This window comes from Ambystoma mexicanum, chromosome 4p, assembly GCF_040938575.1.
Source record: "Ambystoma mexicanum isolate Mex_15411 chromosome 4p, UKY_AmexF1_1, whole genome shotgun sequence".
In the NCBI taxonomy this organism is placed as follows: domain Eukaryota; kingdom Metazoa; phylum Chordata; class Amphibia; order Caudata; family Ambystomatidae; genus Ambystoma; species Ambystoma mexicanum.
In genome coordinates, this window is record NC_090927.1 from 1233207425 (window position 1) to 1233233649 (window position 26225).

The 26225-nt window shown below is 44.2% G+C and overlaps 1 protein-coding gene across 1 annotated transcript in view; it reads left to right on the top strand.

The window, feature by feature from the left end:
* Positions 1–26225, top strand: part of CAPN9 (calpain 9) — a 267256-nt gene that overhangs the window by 230816 nt on the left and 10215 nt on the right. The window contains exons 17-18 of the mRNA XM_069606888.1: positions 8196–8274; positions 22438–22554. Of these exons, the coding sequence (XP_069462989.1) occupies positions 8196–8274; positions 22438–22554 (196 nt within the window). The remainder of the gene's footprint in view (positions 1–8195; positions 8275–22437; positions 22555–26225) is intronic.

Here is a 26225-nt window from a genome sequence, read left to right on the forward strand (position 1 = left end):
TAAAAAGAAGTTTAAAAAAAAAGAAACCAAACTCAGGTATGGTATTAGGCGCGTTACTAAAAAACTATTAAATAAATAATGAAATGCTCCACTGATATCGCTTTTAGTGCGAGTTTGTAATGACGTAGGGGTTTGCCCACCAGGTCCACTGGGGCCATCTTCAGCCACTTCTCTGCTGTTCCACATATTCTGGCCACATTACTCCCTGGCATATATCTAGCCCGTGATGTATGTGCGTCCACTGTTAGATTTAATAGTGAACCTGCTGGCGCATTAACCATTTTCCAGTAAGCAGTGAGGCAGCCCAAGGCTAGCCTTTGCTCAACCGACAAAAGGTTCAATTCCAACCTTATCATCTCAAAGGCAGTATAGGTGGGCAACCGGAATAAGCTCTTGTCCAGGCTTCCTTCCAATTTAGCCAACACACTGATATTAGATAGGGCCCATGATTCGAGACCATAGATGATCGTAGGTGCCACCTTAGCTTGGTAGAGATGAAGGATAGAGCCCACGGAATATCCTCCACCCTTCAGTGCAAAGGAGTGAATCCCCCCAATGTAGCGTGGCTCTTTAACTTCACATAGTTTATCTGGGCCATCCCATTCAACCTACAGTCCAAATGGATGCCCAGTTATTTTTAGATCTTAACTGCTTCCAATTTTACTCCTGCTAATTCACAAGAAGGTTTGGACTTGCGGTCTTCCTTGGGGGGTCAACAATCATGACCTTGGACTTAGCTATGTTAACTATCAGAGAGTTGTCATCCGCATAACTCTTCAATCTTCTCAAGGCGGTTTGAAGTCCCCCTGAAGTCAAGTCCATAATCGCCAAGTCATCTGCATAGCCAAGCCATTGGAGTTGCCTCGTTCCAAGATCCGGTGGAAGGGCAGTTCGATTGGACAGAGCCAGTCCCATGTCTGCCGTATAGAGATTGAAGAGAATTGGGGCCACGGTGCAGCCCTGTTTCAAGCCCTTGAAAGTTGGAATCCAGGCAGTGCTATTCCCTTGTTAGTCCACCTTCATCTTTACCCTTGTCTGGGAGTATAAAGTCCCAGAGCAATACCCAGTTTTTGTAGTTAGCACCACAGTCTCATGAGATCGACAGTATTGAAAGCTGCGCTTAAATCAATTTATGCAACATATACCGTAGCATTCCTCAACATCCACAATGGCTGTATCGTTGTAGTTGGGGACAATGTATTGATGCTAGCATTGAACGTCTTACGAAACACGGTTTGAAACACAGGAATTATATTAAGGCTGTCCTTCCAGTGTGTCAGCTCACTCAATAATATTTTGGCAAAGACTTTGCCCGACACATCAAGCATGGCCAGCATACTATCATTTTTAGGATCATCGTGCCTGCCCTTCTTTAGATTTGTCACGATGATGCTGTCCTGCCATGATGCCGGTATACACTGTACTGCCTCAGTGCTCTTGAAGAGGGAGTGTAATGCGACTGACCAGACTACTGGATTCGCCTTGATTACATTGCTGCATATTCCATCCGGACCCGGGGCCCTTGATGCCTTGCATTGTCTGATGGCCAGCTCGACTTCATCTCGGCGCAGTTTATACTCCCATTTACTCTCTATCCACTGCCCTTCAGTGAACAACAGCTCCACCCCCACTAGGGTAGCAGTAATGTGGTTTACCCATTTCTCCTCAGTGACTCCATTGATGTCTCGAGTATTGGACTCTCTGCCCTTAACAATCCTCCAAAAAGCAGAGCTGTCCTTTTTCTGAATAGTGAGGAGCAAATCCCGCCATTTACGACAGTCCATGGAGTATTTATGCTGTTTTAACCTCTTGTGATATTGGGCCTTCGAAATTCTGACCTCACTATGGACTCGAGGTGAGGTCTCAATTTCGGCTATCCTGCGTAGCTCGCCTCCTAATTTCCTCGCCTCGTCCCTCATGATATGGTCATAGTGGTGTGGATGGTGTTGCTTCATTCCACAGGCATTTCTACCTGCTTGTTGGACCTGCCTAAGAGCACATTTATGGATGACCTTCCTGTTGGATTCAAATAGGGATATAACTTGCCTTGCATGCAAACCCCCAGATCCTGCCAATAAGGCCTATTCAACGCTCCACTTGTCGTCCTCACAGCACTCTCCAAGCTTGAGTCACTCCATGTGATGCGACTCAAGCCTGGATCCATGCTGAGTCGGCCAGACTCTCTCACCTCCTTGAACACAGCCTGTAGCGCAAGGTGTGCCTGAATTAGGACTCCACATGTAACCTCAACAAAATCCAGTTCAATTTGGTTACATTTTACACCCCTTTCTGGTGTGGAAAAAAGTCAGTAGCAAAACAAAAGTGGTGGTAGCTGGAAGATTTGAAATTAAACTTAACCTCAGGCACAGCTCCAGGCAACCCTCCAGACCATTCTTCCTCAGCCAGCCAAACCATTACAGAAAGGACAAAGGACATATGTAATCAATTTCAGTCCCAACACAAAGAGGGCAGTCTAGCCCAAGCTGCTTGATTTCACGTTGATCAGAAGGTTATTCCACATTCGCGGGACTTGTGTTTTGTAGCCCGTTCTAGTTTTCTTGGCCCTTTTGAAATGCATTTACGTACCCAACAATCATCGAGGTGTTTAGGTAGGGCACCGTATTTGAAATTGTTAGTGAGGTATGTTGTGTAACATTTTATAGCGTGCTTTTTGCATCATGCTGACCCATTTCTGAGTGACTCATAGTTTCATGAGTAGCCATTTCAAAGAGACCAGGGTTGGAGCGATATCGACTCGAGGCTTGAGAATCAGTCTCACAACCTTATTCTATACATCACTCTACATATTATTCTACACAAAGTGCCCACATCTAGCTTTCTTGGTACTGCACAGACCGCCATTACTTTTTTTGTCCACCTCAATATTTGGCCATGTGACCTCAAAAGTCTTTGTAGCCTTCATTGACTTTCTTGGCCTTCTTGAGTGATTTAATTAGCATACCACCACTATTATTCTGGGCTATCGTTTGGAATCAACACGAGACTGTATTCTCAAAAGAGTTGCTCAAAGATGTATGTAGAAGCCCCTTTGTGAGGAAAATCCCCTGGCTGAACTACGTAAGAAATCATTTGTATGAACTAGGTTTAGGGACCTGGTCTCAGCCCGGATAGCATCCACTTAGGTGGCAAAAAATGTCTTAAGGGGAAACTCTGGGAAAAATCGAGATTGAAAGATGAATTTGTGGCAAGGGACAAGGTCAGATTGAGATCATACATACCGCTAGCACCGCAAACACCACCAGCAGAATTTTTAAAATGGGTGACTTCAAAGCATCATAGATCAGTCCCGACCCGGTTTCGATGAGGATTGTTACCCCTGAGCATACCACGGTGCACACGGTGGCCAAGTGATGCAAGTAAAGTAAATGATAATATGTGTTCATGTGGATACAGCTGAGAAACTCTCATGCACTTTATGCTATTTTGCACTTCATGCCTTGACATCCGGAAGGAATCAATATTACAAATATGGAAGAAATATGAAATAAGGCACCACAACACACCTTACCTTTGTCGCAGTGGTTAGATTTTTGATATTGGCGTCAAGGAGGAGAAAGAATCTTGTAAAGGTTCCAGGTTAATTTGATTCTGAAGTTGTATGTATTAATTGTAAACTGTTATATTTCTCCTTGTATCTTTACAAATATTATAGATTGTACAGTATGCATACGTGTTTAACTGCAGCGCATTTATTTTTATCTTTTTGACTGACTGACTAGCTTGCTAATGGAACATACCAACAACCGCTGTTATGTGATGTGTACCCCACAGTGTTTGTAACTGAATGTGGCTATACTGCCAACACAACTCTATGCCTACACACTGTTATGGACAATAATGTGAGTGGGGTTTGCCCTAATGTGCGTCCATTGGCTATGCATATGTTCAGCAGAGCATGTGAACTGGAATTTAGAGAAAAGGCTGTGTTAGGTAAAATTTCACTTACTGCTGTTTTACCTCTATTTGTGGACCACCCAACCTTTTGCTTTTGTTGCAGCCTCCCGTCTTGACTTTTTGGCAGTAGAGCACAGCCTTCAGCCAGGGACATCATTTAGGGGTTGCAAGGAATCGCAACGGCGACCTCCGAGGTCTCCCTTGCTACCCCTAAAAAAATGTTTTGAAAAAAAATGTTTTTTTATGCAAGGTCCTGGGCTGTGGCCAGCACCATGTGGCTCTTTGCTTCTGGAGTGCCTGGCTTTCCACAAGTCTAACACTTTCAGCAGTGACCCTAAATAAGAAAGAATAGGAATACCAAATAATTTGTCTTTCTGGGATGCTATACAATAATTGCTAGACTCACTAAAGATTTATTTCAGGCACACTTCAGGGGTTGAGTCACTGATTTAGTCTGTTCTTAAACACTTCAGCTCAGCATTTCATCCTTCTGAAGTCAGTAGATGAGTAGCAACACAGGTTGGGTGATATTGTATGTATATTCGTTCTATACAAAGCGCTTAAGCGTAAGTGCTACATAATAACACATCATTATCATTTGTCCATGGATGTCTGCTTGCATTCACAGTAATTTGGTAATATAGGCCTATACACACTGATCTTAACTATACATATGGTGATCCATTCTTGTATGAAATCTATATCACATTATAGTGATATCGTAACCATATTTTTGTAGTGTACAATACTATGTGATGCCACTTCCTGTTTTGTCAAGAGGTGAAAGGTTGTGTTCCATCACTTCCCGTGATATCACTTTGGGTGGGGTCAAATTACATCACTTCCTGTGATGTCATCAGAGGTCAAGGGTTGTGTGATGTCACTTCCGCTACCCCAGGCATTTTGGTGAAATGAAATCCCTGCCTTCAGCTGCACTCAACTGGGCTTTCGCTCATTGTTCTGGGGAAACTGACTTGTCCTTCTGAGTACATTGTTTCCCTTAGTCTTATGACTTTGTTGCCACTTTTGCCAACTGTATTTCAGTGCACAAAGTACATTACAGTACCTTGCACTGGGGTCTTTGCGTTTTCGGGCCCTAGACATCCCTTAAGGATTTTTTGGTAACTGGACAATGTGCCTACGAGTAGACTGGTGGCAGCAGAAGCTTTTTCATGTATTTTTACCAAGCCATACCGTGTTTACCATGTTTGGCTCATGACTGTGGCTAGTGTCCATCATGGCCGTGCCACAAGGTCTTTTGTCTTCCCCTTTGGCTATTTTCTCCTTTGGCGTTCCCCTTGCTCCTTGTGACACGCGGAGTCCTTATTTTTTGGCATACATTCATCCACGAAAGCCAGTGATCTTCCGTGGGCTAATGCATGTGACATGTGTGGGTACCCAGGACGTGGGCTGGGACTGTCTGGTCCCAATCCACACTACTGGTCCCAGGATGTCTGGTGTCCATTAGAGCATGAGAGCTGTAGCGGTCCCTGATTGAACCACTGCTGGCGTGCATGAGTGGGGAAGATCTCCTCATTGGCCAGCTCAGTGCAAACACTCACTGGACTTTGGGCTATGAGCAGGGGCTCTGAATGCAGACCCACAGATCACCCTGAGGTCCGAATCGACCGCTACATGGAGCCAAGAATCCTGAGAAGCGAAGCAGATCCAAAGACTGTCCAGAACCATGCAGAGAAGGTTTTGCACCCTGAGCTCGCTGTTGTTCCGGTAGAGCCCTGCTTTGTGCTCGATCTCTGAAGACCTGCAAAGGTGCCTCATCCATTGTGAGTAGATGGACCAATCACTCTCATTGTCTCCTTGGTGCCCTGCAAACAAGCCTTCTCGGAAATGTCCATGGGCCCTCCAGTGGACTCACCAGCTTGTACCTACATCGAGTTTCGGCTCCAGCTTTGGAAGAACCCTAGTTTGTACTGCAAAGCATCTTCTTGCCAAATCTCGGCATCCTTACTGTTTTGGGCTGTGAGAGAGGAGAGTGCGTCTGTCCTTGAGACTTTGGTGCTTCTGCCTCACTGTGCGAAAGCGGCAGTCACTGCTGGTGACTTTCCCGCCTTTCTTAAAGCGTCCTGACACCAGCTGCATCAGTGCTTTCTCTGTCCTGCATTTGTGATAAGACATCCAGCTCCTGATATAAATCCGACTCGCATCGACACCCACCTGTGCACTTTGAAGCGTAACCAAGGAGGGGTTTCATTGTGTAGGCGACCTTCTTCAAACCTCCCAAGTTTTAACCTAGAATGAGCTATGGGCGGTGACTAATCATACCATTTATCGGTGGCCCCTGATTCACCCATACTGTTTTTATGCATGAAGGATCCCTTACGGTCCTGGTCTTGACTTGGGTGGCTCTTGCTTCCTATAGTCGTCCAAAAGTTGGGGACAACTTTGTTCTCCGTAGCAGACATGCCTCTGACCTCTTGGAACCGAATTACTCACAGTATTCTCTTCTAACTTTTCCTTCCAATTGAAGTTTGTCCACTGGCAGCCAGTGCAGAGCATTGAGAACTGGAGAAATGAGCTACCGGTAGGTGGAACCAGTGGCAAGGTGGGCAGCTGAATTCTGTAAAATTTGAAGGCGACGTAACAAATAGTCAGGCTGTGCCAGATAAAGGGAGTTACAATTATCAATCCGACTGAGGACCAAGGCAGAGACCACACTTCTGCGTTAGTATGCAGTTTATTTGACTTTTATAGCAAGGAAGAGGCCTTTGTCACATGACAATGCCTGCTATTTTCTCTGAAAGACATGACGACTAAGGGCAAAGTATATGTAATATAAGTGGTCATGTATAGCACCCTTCTGCCACTGTTGGTTGCCTCGCTGCATGTGGCTCTGCCAGAAAAAAGGGGAGTGGGGTTCATTAGTGGGGGAGTGGGAGAGGCAGATGCAAAACCTGTGGTGTTGATGGGTGCGGGTCGGAATTACCTGGTCCCTGTGTGCCAAAATGCTTTCAATGGGTTTGGTGGAGAACGAATTGGAGTATTTAAGCCATAGGGATCAGATCCCAAGAGCTGATATACTACAGTGCCTTGGGTCTTGTTAGCCGCTGATGTGGGAGAGTGTGATAGGGCTAAAGACAGGATCTTAGTCGTGATTTGGTTAGTGTTAATGTGGCAGAGGCGTGGGGTTCTGTGTGTGTGTGTAGTGTGAGGTGTGAGGAGATCTTAGAGCGGAGTTGGTCGGGGCAGGGGGAAATAACAAGGCCTTACATGGCAAAACAACCCACAAACCCTGCACTCCTCTACCCTGGCCATTTGCAGATAGGTCCCATTTCCCTACCTCACAATGCCACCTGTCCAATTTGACTAGCTCACGTGCTGTCTGTCTGTCTCTGTCTGTCTCCCTCTGTCTCTCTCCCTCTCTCACACGCACACTCTCTCTCTTCTATGTCTGTCTTAACAGATGCATTGTACCCATGAGGAACCAAAACAACCACCTGCGAGTTGGCAGGTGAAGGAAAGGGCCAGTCTGGAAACTCCAGGCATTACCTTGAGCTACCTGCTAAAGTTTATGGAAGTCGAGAACTTTTTGGTTCAAATTAAGAGCTGCTTGAAATTTGGGGACTGCAGTCATCCATTTTTCCTTCCTTAGCATGATGGTGGGTAGGCTGAGAGACTTTTGGCCTTCGGTTTGGGGACAGGCGCCTTTCAGGTGTTTGTTAGGCATTGGAGGGGGGCAGGGTCCAGAAACCCTGCTAGTTTCTCCTAGAGGTATACCATGCTGTCTCCCACAAGCCTCAAACTCTTCTTGCACATTCCAAAAATAAAACCCTCCCCCGGCCCCCCGCACCCAATGGCCACAACTGAACAGATTTTGATGCAACACCACAACTTTAGCAAATTCCCCATTGATCATATGAGCATATTGTGTTAGCTGCATCGCTTCTGGCTCTAATTTCTTCCACTTTACCCTACTTCTGTGTTAGTGTGAAGTTTATTTACTTATTGAGCGAGGAAGGGGCCTTTATCACGGGATAATATCTGCTACTTTCTCTGGGGAATTCTGTTATAGAAGGATATTATCCCAATGAAGAGTCACCCCTTCCGTGATGATTAGGATATTGCCACATTGTGCTAAAATGAAATAAAATAGTTTATACATTGTTGGCTGTTAGAAGTCAAAATATTTGCAATGTGGTAAATAGAAGCGATTATTGACTGCATGATGGGCATTGTGATTGGTTTGGAAGAGGTCAGTAATTACTTCCATGTGCTAATTATTATTATTATTTCCCTATTTCTGCGCTCTACTGTTAATATAGGCCATCTACCTCCAGTACGACACTGACCACAGTGGCACCATGTCTTCATATGAACTGCGACTGGCCTTAAAGACAGCAGGTAATGTCAATGAGTGAACACCATACACTTTCAAAACCATACGAGAAACATACGCATTGTGTTCCATGTGAATTAATAAGCCTCATCAATCTAAAACAGAATGTGTTGTCATATACGCACACGCAGGTGCTGTTTGACAAAATGCCCATAATGGGGGGTCATTACGAGGTAGGTGGTAAGGGGTTAATGGCGCTGGTAAAGGTGCCAGAGCAGTCAACCCCTTACCGCCTCATTACGAGTTCTGCTAAAACCAGGTGTCCTTAGCGGGTCCCGCGAGCAGACCAGGGTGCTAACAACGGGCACTTTATTAACGGGCCCGTTATTAGCACCCATCCCCTATGAGGGCTCGAATGGGGATAGGTTCCTTGAATGAAGAATTAATGGGCCCTCCAAGGTCGGAATGGCCCGGTAATTCCTCATTCAAGGAACCCGGACACGATAGCCGGTAAGGGGGTAGCCATGCCGCTAATAGCGGCATGGTTACCTCCTACCTAGTAATGACCCCCAATGTCTTTTAACCTTTAAAATTCACGTCCATGTTTTGGCCTCGAGGTCCACTTATTTTCATTGTGACTAACCATTAAAGTTTTTTTTAATGCAGACAGTATTTCTTGGATGCTTCGCTATGACTTGAAGTAAATATTCTTCCTGAATTTCCATTGGAAATAGTAACCCACATGCAGTAGCCCATTTTAAATACACTCAGCACCGGTACAGTGCACCTTTGTATCATTAGTTGCACAAGGGCAAAAAAAATGCCTTCTGCATGAATAATTAATTGCAGCAATACAATGCAAACAGTGGGCTGCACTAGGGAAGCGTTTATGTTATGTTGATTTATTCCGTGCATGGATACCACCCAAGGGCAGTCTCCAGGCGCTCATGTGGATCTGCAAGAAAGATGACAGGGTTGGTTAGTGACGGAAGAATGATAGGGTAGGTCCAGAACCAGGAGAAACTGGCATCTGTGTGTGTTGGCTTGCAGATGGTAGGTTGCGTACACTGGCTTGTTGTATCCATACGGGTAAGGTCAAATGCCTGGGATGTTTCTATGTGACCGTTTGTTATGTTGGGGTGTGTATGTGTTTTATGTGTAGATTGGCAGGTGTTAAAGGTTGTGCACAGTGGCTTGTTGTGTCCATACGTGGATGGTCCAGTGTCCAGGTTTATGAAAATTCTATCCATGGTACAGGTGTTGAACAAAACAAGACTTTTTACGCCTGTATTCTTTTGGAAAGAAAGGATTTAGGCATTGTGGAGCAGGTAATTTTCTTGCCAGATCTCCATTTCAATTAACCTTCCTAACAATTTAACATTTTTCATGATGCCTTTGTGTAACATGTTGCACTGTATGTCAGGCAAAACCATACAGCGAGCACTAATAAAGTAGCTGCTATTGTTTCCACTAAATAAGGGCAAGTGGGTTTAACTTTTATGGCTCTGCATCATTACATATGTTGTGCGGATAAACATGTGAGTCCGGACTAGGATGAGTCCGTGGTGGGACCGTGGACTGTCTGATGAATGGTTATTTCTAATAATTAGTTGTTTGTTATTTTATTTTTTATTTTTAAGTGTTTTTGGCTTATAGAGAAACCTTTTAGACCAAAGAGAAAGCAATCTAAGTTAAAATACTAAACATCATTCAATCAATAAATAAGGTGTCTAATCACATAGAAATAAACAAATTCATGTTACTCTCTAATTATACACATTTGCTAAAATAGAAAGATCATTTCATACAATTCAAGTAGTTAAGAATCTATAAAGAAAATTAAAAAAAACATTCTTGGTTATGAAAATGGTTTCTTCATCAGTTCTCGCTTTAAAAATATAATTTCTAGATCAGTTTTTCTATTTGGACAAAACATGATAGGACGCTGCTGTAAGAATTAAAAGATTATCAAAGAAAAGTAAAGCCCAAAAATTGATCAGTTTGAATATGTTCGATTTTACTAACAAATTTAGCATAGCCCTTATTGTACATATTTATCAAATTGATCCCAGAGGTTAAAATATGACGAGAAGTTTCTATTTCCAGTTGACAAAAACGATTGATTGTAAGGTATATGAGACCCTGCTCCAATATGAGCATTGGTAGGTAATAAATGAAAATAAAGCTGTTAATGAAGCTCCCGATTTCAGAATTATTAGTCTTAATTATATAATTAAAAGGCTCACAAATTGGAAAACCCTGCCTGCATACTTCCTGGAAGTTAGAGATAATTTACCCATAATAGTAATCCTATCTCGATTTATAGCTTTATTCTTCATTTCTTTAAGCGTGGCATCCAAATTAATTGAGATTTCTACATTAAAACCAATATCTCTATGTAAAGTTTCAATGGTGAAAATGAATGCCATATCATATTATTCCTTAGATATAACTGAGGAAAAAGAATTTCCAATAAATATATCCATAAATAAGCTGTAAAAGGATTTTATGCTAGCCTTGTGAGCCATTATTTGAAAATATAAGGAGCTGCGTGCAACCTTCCAAGAAGTAAATAAAGAAGTCAGACCCAACTCACAACAAATGGCTTAATTTGTGGACGATTTAGGTAATCCCAAACACGAACGCCAGTTTACCTTTCAGTGCGTTTAACCAAGTAACTTGATTTTCTGGGAAGACTTCAAGGGACAATAGTAGATTTGTATAGTTTAGAAGTCTCCTCAGTGAGTAACCCCCAGTAGCAGAGATAAATACTTTAACAGCACAACATTTGTTCAGAACTTTAGTAATTACGTCAGCCAAGAAAGCTTGATTAGGACGGTCATTAATAGGGACTTCAAGATATGTATACTCATTAACAATCTCTATAGTAATATTTTCAATTTTCCATATATAATTACTGCCTTTTTCAATTATCATAATTTTTGTAATTGTTTTTATTAAGTGAAAAATTCTTCTTCAGAGAATATCTATATGGGGCTTGTAAACTAAGTTGTAGTCCAATTAGATTGCAATCCATAAAGATCGCACCATCAGCATAGGACCCAACCGATTGGATAACTACCGACACGTGGTGAAAAGTTATGGCAATTCTGTAGTGTCTCATGCATGTCAGAGACATGTAAATTATAAAGCAGGGGGGCAAGAACACATCCCTGCTTAAGCCCATGATTAGTTTCAATGGGATCAGAAAGTAAACCGCCATGATTCAATTTGACCAAAACTGAGGTGTCCGAATAGAATTGTTTTATTAATATGAGAATTTAAGGATAGAGTTCCTAGTTTTCAAATTTTTGTCAAAGTCTACCTCACTCCACTGTGACAAAAGCACCTGCATAATCGATAAAACATATATATAGTCTAAGGCCCTTGGTTGTTAAAGTAGAGTGAATTACATAAAGTAAACACCACATATTACTCATAGTGCTAATGCCCTTGCGAAAGCCAGTTTGTTGGCTTCTTATTAAATTCTTCTCAAGAGCCCAAGTATTAACTTTACCGAGCAGAAAGTAGGAGGAAAGTTTTGAAAATTGCCAATAAGTGATCATTTAAAGGATGATTTGAAGGATTATCGAGATGCCCTTTCTTATTTATGGGAATAAGTATGGAACAAAGGCAGTATTAGCAACCTTAAGAAAGAATTTAAACATAATGGTGGCCCAGAAATAGGGATCTCTCTTTATAACAATATTTGCAATGCCGTCAGGGCCCGGTGCACGAGAGGGCTTAAGTTTGGCAATGATGTTCAGAATATCTTCAATTGAAGTAAAAACAATTAGGACTATAAATTGTCATTGAACGATTGGTCCCAACATCCATGTTAATAGTTTTACGATAAAGGGCATTTCCATGTTCCATCCGTCTCTTTTCAGAGATAGGGTTAATCTCATTAGTCTAATTAGTTGTTAACATTCCGAAGACAGCACCTGAACACACTGTAGGAACAGGGATTTTTGTTTTTTCTTTGCACTCATGTTATATATACAGTTGTCTCTCAACCAATCAGAAGCAGAGTCGCACCAGGGCACAGTGGCTGCAAATGTGTTCTCGTTCTTAAATCTTTCTTTTTATCTGCTGAGGTCTAAGTGGTATTGTTGGCTTTGGTTAGCAAGAAGTCACTGATTTTGATGGTAACCGTGTGTTGTGATGCAGCACAACCTTTGAATGTACCACTTTTGCAGTTTTACAATATGTTGGTGACTCATAAAACTGTCCCAGGCAAAGGTCTGTGCCACAATGACTGGTGTTGCAGTGCACCACCACAACCCCATGTTGGCAATGAACTTTGGCATTCATTACAACCATCAAGGGTGCAAGTATGCAAGTAAACTCCAGTAGCACCAGGGTTTCATTGCCTTCTGCACTTCATGTGTCATACATGTGTTAAGCCTTGGAACCCAATGGGTGCCATGTTGGCTAGTGCAGTGTAGACACTAGGGTTTAGGCTGACATATGTGTTCCAGTAGTGCATATATGTCGCCCTAAATATCATGCAGTATGTATGATATTATCTGATATATATCCTGACGAATCCAGGGAATTCGTCCCCTCTCCCCCTTGGAACTAGAGAGGTGAGCCCAATAAGCCTAACATCCCTTAGAGGATAAGTCAAGTGGATTCCCAATGCTAAGCCTAACACCCCCTTTGGGTACAGGCAATACATATATTATATCTTATCCTCCTTTATCCCAAGAATCCTCTGGCTTTGTGGGTTATATGAGTTAATTTGCATAATGGCTTACCACTTCACACACCAATGGCTGGTATGGTTTTTACCAACTTTCAAGCACTGGCTTCAACCTCGGAGTTGGAAAATGGACTGGATAGTCCACTAGCTCGTTGTCTTGAAGTTAAGAGACCAATCAGCAGTGAGCCAGAGGAAGAGAGTAAGGTCAAGACCTGCAGAGACAAGCAACTCTCGCAGAGAGGCACAGGAAGAGAGGCCGCCTCCAGGGAGGAGTCACAGAGAAAGACGAGCACTCGCCTGGCATGGTGAGCAAAAGCAGAGGCAAGCCTGCAGAACTTCTGAATCCCCTGCGAGATGTGTACCGGAGAAGGTGGGCCCTGGAGGTCTCGAACAACAGGAAAGGTCTGAGCAGAACGGTGCCATGATGAACTGATGCCGAAAACCTGTACGAAGACAGCGGAAAGGGAAGTTAGCTCTGACACAAGCAGAACCGCCAGAAGAAGCCGGAGCAGAGAAGCCGCATTGACCAACCTAAATGCCGACCCGGTGGTGCATCGCATGGAAAGAGTAGGTACACACTCATTCTGGCGATGCAGGTGAGGAGCAGAAAAGCCAAAGCAAACCCCATGGCGGGAAGGGGGCAACCAGATCCCAAAGCAGGGTGAGACAAAAACGACCCTAAGGCAGAGTGTAAGTAAATGGTTCCCAAGCTGAGGTTCAAGCAACCAAATCCCAAGACAGCGTAAGAATAAACAGACCTCCGAGCCAAGGTGAGCGCAACCAGACCCCAAGGTAGGGTGAGAACAAGCAGTCTCCAAGGTGGAGAACGAGCGACCAGATCCCAAGAATAGGTAGGAAAAACACACCCAAATCTGGGGTGTGAGCCACAAGGGGCTCCAAGCTGGATTGAGAGCAAACAGGCTCCAAAACGGGGTAAAAGAGACCGAAACCTAGGGGGGGTTGAGGAAAAGCAAATCACATGGAGGGGTATGAAACTCAACACTCCCAGGGAGGGGTAAATCCCAGAAAGCAATGAGGTGTGGAAAGCAACACTAAGCTTCCTGGAGGGTAAACGGAGAAGGATTGGTCAAAGCCTACAAGCCAAGAGGTTCCCAAACAAGGGGTAAGTGCAGAGAATAGGCCAAAGTCCCGGGTCATCCAGGGAGATCGAGAGGGTAACCAAGAACTGATAAGTAATCCCAGGAAGGGAAGTTGGATGAGACATTTGCTGGTGCCTTGAGTGGAACTGCACATTGAGCAAGATGCCCTTTCTTCTGATACAGAGACATTATGGTGGTATCAGAAAACTAGACACCATTGCATCATTTGTGTAAAAGGCCCTTATGACACTTTTGGTTATGTTGGGTTCTGTTTAGTTGCATGGCGGTAGGGACAGTAATCAGGTCCGTGTAAATTTTCAGGACAGCAGACTTGGATTATTTTTTGTAAGACATCCTGACAAGCACCCTTTTGACTACTTTTTCTAAGAGCAGGTCTGAGAAGTACAGGAATAGTAAAGATTTATGTGCTCAAAAATGAAGAACTACTTTACACATAATGCCATCTTGTCCGTCTCCCGACTCTGACGTACCACAATACATAGATGGCACGTGTCATTATGAGAGTTAACATATGTATATGGCTTGTGTGATTTATAACATATATAAATCAGATATAAATATATTAGGTATACAAGAGAAATACAACAGCATGCCACCGCCTCTGGTTGAACTGGAATAATAAGCAGTAGCTGGCGCTGTTTCTTAAAACAGGTCCAAAACGCCTGAATTACTATGTGGGGAAGCTAGATATGTGCAGCAAGCAGGCCGCCATTTTGCAAGTTACTAGGACCACACTTCTCATTTTTTTCAAAGAAACAACACCTCGCTCTTCTCAAAATCATGCCCTCGACATTAGTTGATGTGCATAATTGTCAACAGAAGGGCTCCTGGTGTGATTGCTTGGCCCTTCTTAGCATCAAATAGCTGGAGCTGACCCACCCCTTATGTCACAAATGAACTGAGTGGTCTGAAGCAGTGCCAAAATGTGTACGTTGGATTTGTTTTTTTATAGTAGGGACTAGTAATCTCCCTTGCGAGACCACTTCATTTAGAATATACTATAGAACACCCAATGCTGTTTTCCAATAATAAATAAAAATATTAAATTTAGGTTTATAACGGCGCCCACGATATTATAGGAAGCTCATAAAGGTTCATATTGCAAGGCTCCCAACCCATAATGGATATGTGTTAAATTGGCTCCCTGGCCAATAATGACAATGACATCTTTGCTGGACCAAACATCATCTTTACTCTGCTCCTGGTACATCAGGTCAAGTACATCAAGTCAGGTAAATCATAGGGACAGGAAACATCCACCGGCATCCTCTCTCAGTCATCACATCCTCTCAACTGACATTCATGGAACCCACTCATAACCCAACATTCTCTCACTCTGCATTCCACGTCAGTCACTCACCGCATTCCATCCATACAAAGCAGGGTGCAGGTGAAGCTAGTCATAACATTCCTTCCCCCTTTACCAACACACAACACCACCATAGAGTGATGGACACACCAGACACCAGCAACAAATAACTTCACTAAAATAGTCACATTAATAATCCTACAAATTATTAAATGATGCACTCACTGTGCATTGTAACACAATTTACCCTTAACATGGTGTCCATAAAGTCCAACCTAAAAATTTAAAGGTTAATACACTTAACCTCACAACATCCTATGAAAGTGCAACTCTCTAAATTCAGCTAAAACTCTAAAAGTCCATCTGTGAAAGGAAAACATATTCATACATTTCTCTAAACATCTCTATCCGCACAAATCAATTAATTGCACTCTATACTTACTTACACAAGCTCATTCCAAATGTGCACACCATACCAACACCTCACTCACCTCACTCAACCTAACACCTCACTCACCTCACTCAACACATCCAGAACCCACCCGGCCATCCTGACACAAACTGCACCACACTCAGGACCCACTGGCCATTCTGACACAAACTGCACCACACTCAGGACCCACCCGGCCATCCTGACACAAACTGCACCACACTCAGGACCCACCCGGCCATCCTGACACAAACTGCACCACAGTCAGGACCCACCCTGCCATCCTGACACAAACTGCACCACACTCAGGACCCACCCGGCCATCCTGACACAAACTGCACCACAGTCAGGACCCACCCGGCCATCCTGACACAAACTGCACCACACTCAGGACCCACCAGGCCATCCTGACACAAACTGCACCACACTCAGGACCCACCCGGCCATCCTGACACAAACTGCACCACAGTCAGGACCCACCAGGCCACCTGGAGACAAACTGCACCACAGTCAGGACCCACCCAGCCATCCTGACACAAACTGCACCACAGTCAGGACCCACCCAGCCATCCTGACACAAACCGCACCACACTCGGGACCCACCCGGGATGCTGTCCCCCCAGCACAGCCAGCATCCCCGTCGCCAATGTTAAATTGGGTCCCTGGTCAATAATGACACTGACATCTTTGCTGGAACAAACATCTTCTTTATTTTACTCTGCTCCTGGTACATCAGGTCAAGTACATCAAGTCAGGTATGTCAATGGGACAGGAAACATCCACCGGCATCCTCTCTCAGTCATCACATCCTCTCAACGGACATTCATGGAACCCACTCATAACACAACATTCTCTAACTCTGCATTCCACGTCAGTCACTCACCGCATTCCATCTATAAAAAGCAGGGTGCAGGTGAAGCTAGTCATAACAACATGATTATAAACGTAGAGAAAGGACTGTTATGGCATGTTGATTCTTTAAGGGCACAACACTGGCACAAATAAAATGCACAATCGTAATAGTACAGCATAACGGTAATGAACACGTACCAAGCAGCATGTACAGTACAAACTGTGAATGGCAACATTACACATTTAAAAGAGAGCAAACAGGGGCGTGGCCAAGATGGCGTCGGTGCAGGAGCATCCACAGTGAGCTCTGTATATGCCAGTTTGGTAACCACACAAGTTGCGGGAGACCAGGCGCAGGAATTATGCAGTGAGCAGAGGAAGCCACCAGGAGAGGATTGCCGACTTTGTTGAGGAGTTTGGTGTTCCCACGCCGGCACGGTGGGACGCATTGGGATGGAGTGAGAGAGGTGCCCGCAATGTTATCTTTGGCGCCGGAGCGACGAGCGGGGGAGGCATACATTCCAGGCAGCCCTAGAGTTCCTCGGACCAACGGCTGTGCCCCTGTGGACACTCTTCCCGGGGGAGACACTCCCCAGGCTGCAACTGAGTGTGAAGTGCTTTGGTCTCCAATGCACAGCAGAAGGGACGGCCATCGTAGGTGTGGGCAACTCTCTGCATGGCTATGGAGGGTGAAGCCAGAACAGAGGTGGCCATCTTTGTCTGGCTCCCAGTTAAGAAGACCCTGGCAATGTGTAAGGAGACTCGGGCAAACGGAGTGGTTGAGATCCCAGAGGAAACGAGCATGAGTCTGAGCATCACTGCATGAAGGAAGACTCCAACTGGAACTGTCTTTTGTCTCTCAATGTAGTGCTGGCTGATATGGAGGCTGAGTGGTTCCTTTGATGGTAGTGGTGGATCTTGTCTTTCCCTGTAATAAAATGTCAATAATAAAAAAAAGAGAGCAAACACAATAAAAAAAAACAACCCTGAATAAACGCAATGGAATGTATCACAAAAGTAGAAGTGCGTGTGCATGTTTGTCTGTGCATGTGTGTGTGTGTCATGAGTGAGAGTCATGTCATGTCAAAGTAGAGTTTTGGGTGCCGTGGGTCGATCTACTGAAGGATTTACTTTAATCTTTGTAACGGCCACTGGATAAAGGATAACTTACCTCATGGCTCCAGAGTAACTCTAAAGAAGTGCCATATTGGACACATCGATGTGCCAATCACAGTGAAACCAAACAGTCTTTTAAAATCATCATTCACAAATCTCTCCTTTAATATCTAGCTCCAAGAGTTCTGGTAGAGAGTTAGAGCTCTTTCTAGCTATGCCTACATAGGAACAAAAAGGACAATTTACAAAACAAGAGCTCAAGGTACAGGAACACATTAATCTGGACGCCCAGGGAGGAAGAACATGACGGCACATGATTACTGATGTGTTGACACTCCTAGTGCCTTTTGATATTGTTTCTTGGAGTTGACCTAAAATAACCTGCAACAGGAAGTCCTCAATCTTCATCTAGAATTGAGGAAGGTGCAGGTCGTCCATGAGAGCGGACATCTTAGAAATGGCTGGAGGTGGAAAGGCACACTTTTCTCAGTCACTCCCTCCCTTCATTGTGAAGCCACAAAACGGCACTGAACCGTGCCGGCCAGCCAGAAGGCACACTCCTGTGAGGAACAACCACAGGAATCGCTGGTGAGAAGAGGTGTGCTAGCCACAAAGAGCTTAATCACGTTTTTGCGAGCACTAAAGGACCAGCTTTGGTTGCGAGCTTCAAGCAGCTCTAGTGATATGGTCCACTCACTTGCTGCCCCCTGCTGCACCCACCTCTCAGACCTCGCTCCCTATCATAGCAAGGTGGGATAGGCAGGCAGAGAGTGTGCACACAGTTCACCCCTTACAATAATCTCTGCTGCCCCACCCACCTCCCTGGGACGGCAGCCATAGCTTAATATGGTGAATTCAGGGACATCAAGGAGGGTGTGCTCCTCTATCCTGGGGTAGGTCCCCGCTGCCCTTTCGACGACCCCAGACTCACTGTCTTTGCATAAGGGCCAGGAAATGTGAAGAGCCCAGAGAGTGCAGGTACCCCATCCTCCTTTTCTGTTGATGCTGAAAGGGTTAACACAAGAGATTGCTAATCCTGGCTCTGTCCCCAGTCTGCTATTATTAAATTTGACTTCCTGCCATTTGTGTTAATACATTGCATTCGATGCGATTAAACAATTTTTTTGTTGGTTGTAATTACCTAGTATATGAGGCGAGTACCCAAGAAATTAGTGGTCTGACATGCATATGATGCAAGTCAGTGACGTCATTTCGGGATCACCAAAAATGTTAGTTATTTTTACAAATCGAAGCTCCTGGGCTGTGGCCAGTGCCGTGTGGCTCTGTTTCTAGAGTGGGTGGCTTTCTTGTTCAGGCTTCTTAAAAAAACAAGGGGTCCGCAAGTGTAAAACTTTGAGCAATTACCCTAAATAAGAAAGAATAGGAATAATAAATGTTTTGTCACTGGGGTCACTGATTTAGTCTGTTCTTAAACCCCTCAAATTCATAATGCAGACAAAAACCTCAAAAAAGCATTTAGAGTAGACTAAGCATCCACTTGGGACCATGTATTTTGCTTTTCGCAAGTTGCAGTTATAGCATGTTTTTTTAGCCGCTGCCTCTGTTACGATCATCACTGGACGTTCCATCTCGGTGTCCTCCGTCACCTGAAAATATCCTTGTGCCTAAAAGCTTGTGTACAGTGTAGAACTGTTTGACCATTACACAAAAAGTGGTCATTGATTTGATTGTGCCACAATTAATGCTTTATTTTATTGTGTCTAACGTTCCTATTTGTCCGGCATGCTGTTCAGGATGTTTGTTTGCATGTAGGAGGTAACGAGTGCCCAGAGTACCGGATGCCGTATGAGTTCACTGCTTTACCTTCTAAATTCTTTAATACACAGTTATGAACTCTCCCAATGGTATGTGTTTTGCCAACCTCTGAATACCTGAAAAGTAGATCCACTCAGGCTTGACATTTGGCCACCTTTGCACCAGACCTGCAGATGAACTGGCCGCTGTTAAATCTCACTTACCAGTCTATTGGTATCCACTACAGAGTGTAGTTTGCTTTCTGACTTTGAGAACATTCAGACATGTAATTGCTCATTTCACTATAGATAGTAAACTAGCTATAGCCGGTAATATAGCTCAGGGGGTGTAGCGCTTGCTGCTGCAATGTGTGTGTGATCTGCAGGTTGCAGGTTCGAATCCTGGCAAAGCTGACTCAGCCTTTCATTCTTCTGAGTTTGATAAATGAGTACAAACACAGGTTGGGTGATATTGTATGTATATTTGTTCTATATAATGTGCTTAAGCGTAATAGCTATATAATAACACATCATTATCATATGGCCTTGGATATCTGCTTGCACTCGCAGTATTTTGGTAATATGGGCCTATACGCACTGATGTTAACGATCAATATGGTGATCCATTCTTGTCTGAAATGAATATCACATTGCAGTGATATTGTAACCATATTGTTCATGGTGTACTTAGGAACAATGCTATGTGATGTTACTTTCCGTTTTGTGAAGGGGTGAAAGATCGTGTTCCATCACTTCCTGTGATGTCATGTTGGGGTGGGGTCAAATGACAACTTCCTGTGATGTCATCAGAGGTCAAGGCTTGTGTCATGTAAATTTCTGCTACCCCTGGAATTTTGGTGGAATGATGTCCCTGATGCAAGTGGGCTACCATTTGATGTAAATGCTTGACATATGACATCAAGGACTGGCTTTTGAGGTCAGTAGCTGGCGTGTGATTTGCATACCTGTCATTTGAGGTGAATACCTGCACTATGATGTGAACACCGGGACATTTGATGGGAATACCTTGCCTATGGTGTGAGTACCTTTCATATGATGATGGGGCTTGACATATGATGTAAATCCTTTGGAAATCAGTAAACTCGCTTTCCTTGATAGCAATGCATGGCATATTATGTCCATACTTGGCATTTGATGAGAATACTTTGGCATTGTATGTGATAGCTCGTATGCGAGGTTCGTACATGGAATTTAAAGGAAATAGCTAATATATCATGTGAGTATTTGGTCATTTGATTGGCATTCCTGTTGTGAATAATGGGAATGCAAATAGTGTATTCTATGAGTGCCATGCATTTGTTGACAATAACTGGCATATACTTGGTTTACCGGGTATTTGATGGTCTACTTAGCTAAAATATGGGTACACGGACAAACAGTGGCAATATGTATTATGTGATGTTAGTATCTGGGCATTCAATGCTAATATGTAGCACAAGGTCGGAGTATTTGACTGTTAAATGGCAGTGTCAAGCTGCTAGGTCAATACCTGGCATATATAGATGGAAATACCTAGCTCAGTTGTGGGGGTCTAGGCATTTGATGGGGTTACCTGTCATATGGCAGGGTAACAGGCACATGATGGCAATACCTGGAAAATGAGGAAATGGCCTGCCTGGCCATTTAATGGGAATACTCCGCCATCACCACATCTGCTTTTTTAAAACAATTATAGAGACCTACAGTAAAACACAATGAAACATCAAAAACACACTACAACATTCCATTCCCAGTGTGCAAAGTCTAAGTCAAAACACACTACTGCATATCTTCATAATATTATATACTTCATCAATGATCAATTAATTTCCACAATAATGTCAAATCATTGCTTTCTATATAGACATCTTGTACAAGATTAAGGGCCTCATTACGTGGTTGCTGGTAAAACCTGCCAGAAGGCGGTGGGTTAACAGCAACCCTGTAACACTGTTACCAGTGCTACCGGGATGTCACAGGCGGCAGAGGTACGGTTATTTCCCATTCCCATGGGATCCCATAGGACTCCGTGGTAATGGTAAACCTGAAGCACCAGCACCGTTCTTAACAGTGCCGGTGCGTCAGTGACATACATGCCGGCAGGGGCCTGAACTCCCGGCAGTTCAGGTCTGCTGGTAGTTCAGTGCCCCTACCAGCATACTTATACTTTGGCGGTCCGCAAAGGGTGCCAGTACGTTGCTATCTGAACCTTTTTTTCTGGACGGGCAACATCGTAGTGATGCCCCGAGTCTATAAACAAGGTTTAGTTACACAAATCATCTGCGTGGTTCTGAAGCCGAATCTCATCCATGAGACATGTCGTCAACCTAAGTCTTCAACTTTCTACCATCAATGTTGTGTCAAATTGCCTCACCTGCTGCCCTGACGAGCGTCAGTGCATTGCACTGATGGAGAGTTTTTAGCACCTAATGTGGAATGTCCGCTTACTTTTGAGTAATGCAACCTAACGACAAAGGTGGAGGTTATTTTTGTACTAATCACACCATTTCTTGCACCAATAATCCGCAATTGGGTTACTCCACCTTCCATAATATGCTTCTGGGATCTGCCATTTTTTTTTTTTCGATTGTTTGGAATATTTTCTAAATCCTCCATTCCCTACAAATCAAAGTCTGTTGCAATCCAAATGGTTCGCCCCGCCGCCTCTCCTTAACTGCGCAATGGGAATGCCGCGACACACCACACAATCATTCAGTCTGGATGAGCACTCATTATTGTGTTGGGCCTGAAATAAACAGTATTGGAAAATAAAAAAATAATGAAAAATGTGGAGAGTAAAAAAAAGCTCCTACTGCATTTAGTGTGCGACTATATTTTTTGTTGTCAGTATTCATCATGGAATTATATTTTGGCAAGCTAGGTTTAAATATCAAATAGCTGCTGACATTTCATGCAATGTGTTCTTTTATTTCTTTCTCAGGATTTCAGCTGAACAATTACATGCTGCAGTTACTGGTTCTTAGATATGCTGACGACAAACTGCAAATTGAATTTGATGATTTTCTGAACTGCTTGATTCGCCTGGAGAACGCCTGCAGTGAGTATATGTTTGTTTTTCTTCCTACATGTGCCCCAGTGCATGGCAGTCATTTTCCTTTATCCTGAAGTGATAAAATAAGTGTTAAAATGATGGGTGAAAGGTTGACCATGGTTTTATGCCTGGTTTGCAATTCTGCCGGATATTCTAATTATTGGCATGCCCACAAAAATGAGCAAATCCCTGTAGCGGCAAACCAGGCATAGAACCACTTGCAAACCTTTTGGAGTGGCCACAGATGCATTGGTTTCCTGTGGCATCCATGGTAAATGCCTCCTGCCGTGCTTACATGGCAGAGGTCATTTTGCTTTTCTTTCTTTAATTATTTGTTGTGCATTTGTTAGGTGCTTATGTAATAAGTAAATTGTGTTTCAAAGCGCCCACAGGGCAACAGGGAGGGAGCATGGGATTGGAAACAATGCTTGCACCGGAGGATAAAGACGGACTTACTAGGCCTTGTGAGCATTCAGAGCATAGAAGTGCAGAGAGAGAGAAGAGGGAGTAGGGAGTGGAGGCTAAGTGCCTGTGCTCGTAGGTGAGCAGCAAATCTAAGTGCTCATTGTAGTAAAGTGCTAGGGAGCGTTGAGCTGCACTAAGTAGGTAAGTGCAGGCCTGCAGAAGCGTAGGCCAATGGGTGCCAAGGCAAGTTCTGTGTGTAGGCAGAGGCTGGGGCGGGTGTGGGAGACCAGGGCCCCGAAGGACATGTAAGGGCCCTGGTCACTAATCACAGCGACTGTAGCTTAGCAGAGGAGGGAAGGAGGAGGTGAAAAGGAAAGTCTTAAGGAGCGTCCGGCTCAAGACGAAGGGAAAGGGGGAGGCTGCTCCATAAGAGGGAGCCTGCTGAGGCGTGAGATCGGCCTCCGGCCCTGTGTTTAGCAAAATGCTTTACACACAGAGAGTTGGTACCAGAGGAACGTAGCGGTCTAGTGGGAGAGTATTTAGTAAGAGCAAGTTGTCGATAGCCTAGTCCCAGGCCCCAGACAGCCTTATGGATGATGCAAAGGGATTTGAACTTAATCTGTGCAGCAACTGGGAGCCAGTGAAGGGTTTTTAGGGCAGGAGAGATGCAGTCCCTGTGCTTGAGGCCAAGGATAAGTCTCGCTGTCTGGATTAGCTGCAGGGGACATAGAGAGGAAGAGGGTAGATTCAAGAATAGGCTATTGCAGTAGTCAAGCCTAGAGAGAACCAGGGCTTGGGTAACATTGAGCTTCTAGGGGAAAGTGAGAAAAGGGAGAATTCCTTTGTGGAATGAAATGCAATTGTAATACAAATGTAAATAATAAGTGTATGATTTTGTTTTCGTTATGTATAAACGTTCCTGTATTTTGTATTTGAAAGGTTGATTTAATTCAGCTAATACAAATTAAAAAAAAGTGAGAATTCCTTTGAGAAGGAATTTACACTCTATGCAAATAATGCATGTAAACCGAGGTGCCCCCAGATGTGCATGAATTTTTTGCACAAGGGAAATTGCAGAAAGGGCACTACAGTCCACATAGGTGCACATGTCGGTGGATTGCTTTGTGCAATTTGGGTCAAATCTAAATGAGCCCCTAGGTGGCCCGTTGCAACTGCTTGCCGATGCAGCTGTGCCGCTCGTCAGATGTTATCAGTGGTAGAAGGGTATGGAAAAAGTCGTGGAACTGTGGTCTCGGCAGGGGATAGGTGGACAGAAGCATAGTGCAACATGTGACACAGTGCTGCGGAAAGGGCATTGCAATACTCTAAGTGACTAGTAACTAAGGCTTCTATTCAGGCTTCACACTTGCACAGGGACACGAGTGGGCACATTCTCTGCATAGAATGGTGAATATGGTCGTAAAATGTAGAGGACTGATAAACAGGAAAAAATAAAGGTAGTGAAACACCGCTCCCGACCATTCCCGCTCTCTTCGACCACTGGTTGTTATGATGCTTTGCCAAGTTGGTTGAAATGTCACTTTACCTAGATCCTGGTGATGAATAAAATACAATTTCTGTGATTATTCATGTACAACTCTTGCCTGCTGCAGTCCTTCATCAATAGATTTCACCTCTGAATGCAGAGAGGGAAATTGGCACTTTTTGGCTTCAAGATATGGAGCACAAAACCTCAGAGAAAGGTCTTTGCTGATTTTATTCACAGAACACAGGCGCTCTTCCAATGGCACCTTCACATCCCGTTAGGTACACCCTGCCAAACGCACCCATCACAGTATCCCTCCTGATGACACCCCTCTGCTCTCCACAATATCCCCCTTACAGCATAGTTACATGTTCTCCATTAACTGTAAATGTTTCACTCGGGAGGATAGCTCAGGGGCGAAGTGCTCGCCTTGGAAGCAAGGTGACACAGAGCATCACAGGTTCGGTCCCTGGGTCCGCGCTTAGAAACTTCTGGGTATTAAGCGCGTTATAAATAACCTTTCATATTCCCTGTTACCCCAAATGGCATGCCAGTTATGCTGCATTAACTGTGGTCCCTGTAAGCATCTAGTCTATACAGTAGCCATATGTGCAGCGCTATGTTCCTTCTTCACGCTGGGTTCTTGCTGAGAAAACGTAAAATAGGGTGCCACTACACGTATGACCGTTACACTCAGCCATGCTCATCTGCATAAACTGTGGTCAGACATCATATACTCCTGTGCGTGGGAATGTCTCCATGTTTATGCAGAGGGCTGGTCCATGACTAAAGACACAGGAGACTAAGGTTTTTTCCTGAAATCGCTTTATTCTGATCTCATGGCACAGGTCACAAGGTCACAAGTTACAGGTGGAAGATGGGTAGAGAATAGAGGAGAGGCACGCCTGGCACACCATATCATTTAGCTCCCAGGCACCAACAGGCTCTCGGGGAACATTCCCGCAGGCCTTCACCCGTGGGAAACCAAGCAGCATACAGGCTAACCAGCAGCGATCAATGTGTACGAAAAGAAATAGTGAAACTATGCTGCCTACTGGCCTGCCCCCGCTCCTCACAAGTCCCATCACCACACCCCCTCCCACGCACAATACAACCACCAAAACAGATGCACCTGTTTAAGGGAATGTTCAGTGCAGTGCACTAAAAGTGCACGTTTCAACTTCTTCCTACACTTTTATTTTAAAACGAAACTATTCCGGAACGGCTACTTTTCAAAACAAAAGTACAAGAACAGTAAAATGTCATTAAAAAAAAGTAGAGGAGCGCCGCTTGCAACCGCTCCCGCCCACTTCGACAGCTGCTTATCAGACACTCGAGAAGCACTCATTCACAGGGTGCAACTGTCAGTGGTGGAAGTGGGTGGGAGCGGTCACATGCACAGATTTTTCCAGAATATGAGAAGTGTAGCTTCTTTGTGTGAGCACTGCCATCTTATAGAAGTAATAGCCTGGCTTGCTGGACATAGTTCTAATAAAAAGGGACAGCCTCACATGTCTAGTTGCTACCATCGTATGCCACGTGTAGCTGCAAATGCCCCCACACACCCATTGTATGCCAATCAGTGCATCCTATTACGGTAAAGTCACTGTAGGCAAGGTTTAGCCTCACATGTACAGATGATGCCATAATATTCCAAATGGAGCCTCAAATACCTGTATAATGCTAGTTGAGGTCAATGCCTCATATACCCGGTATAGTCATCGTGTGCATGGTACAGCCGCGCAAGTGAAGGTGATGGCAACATATCACCAGCGCAGTCTCAAAT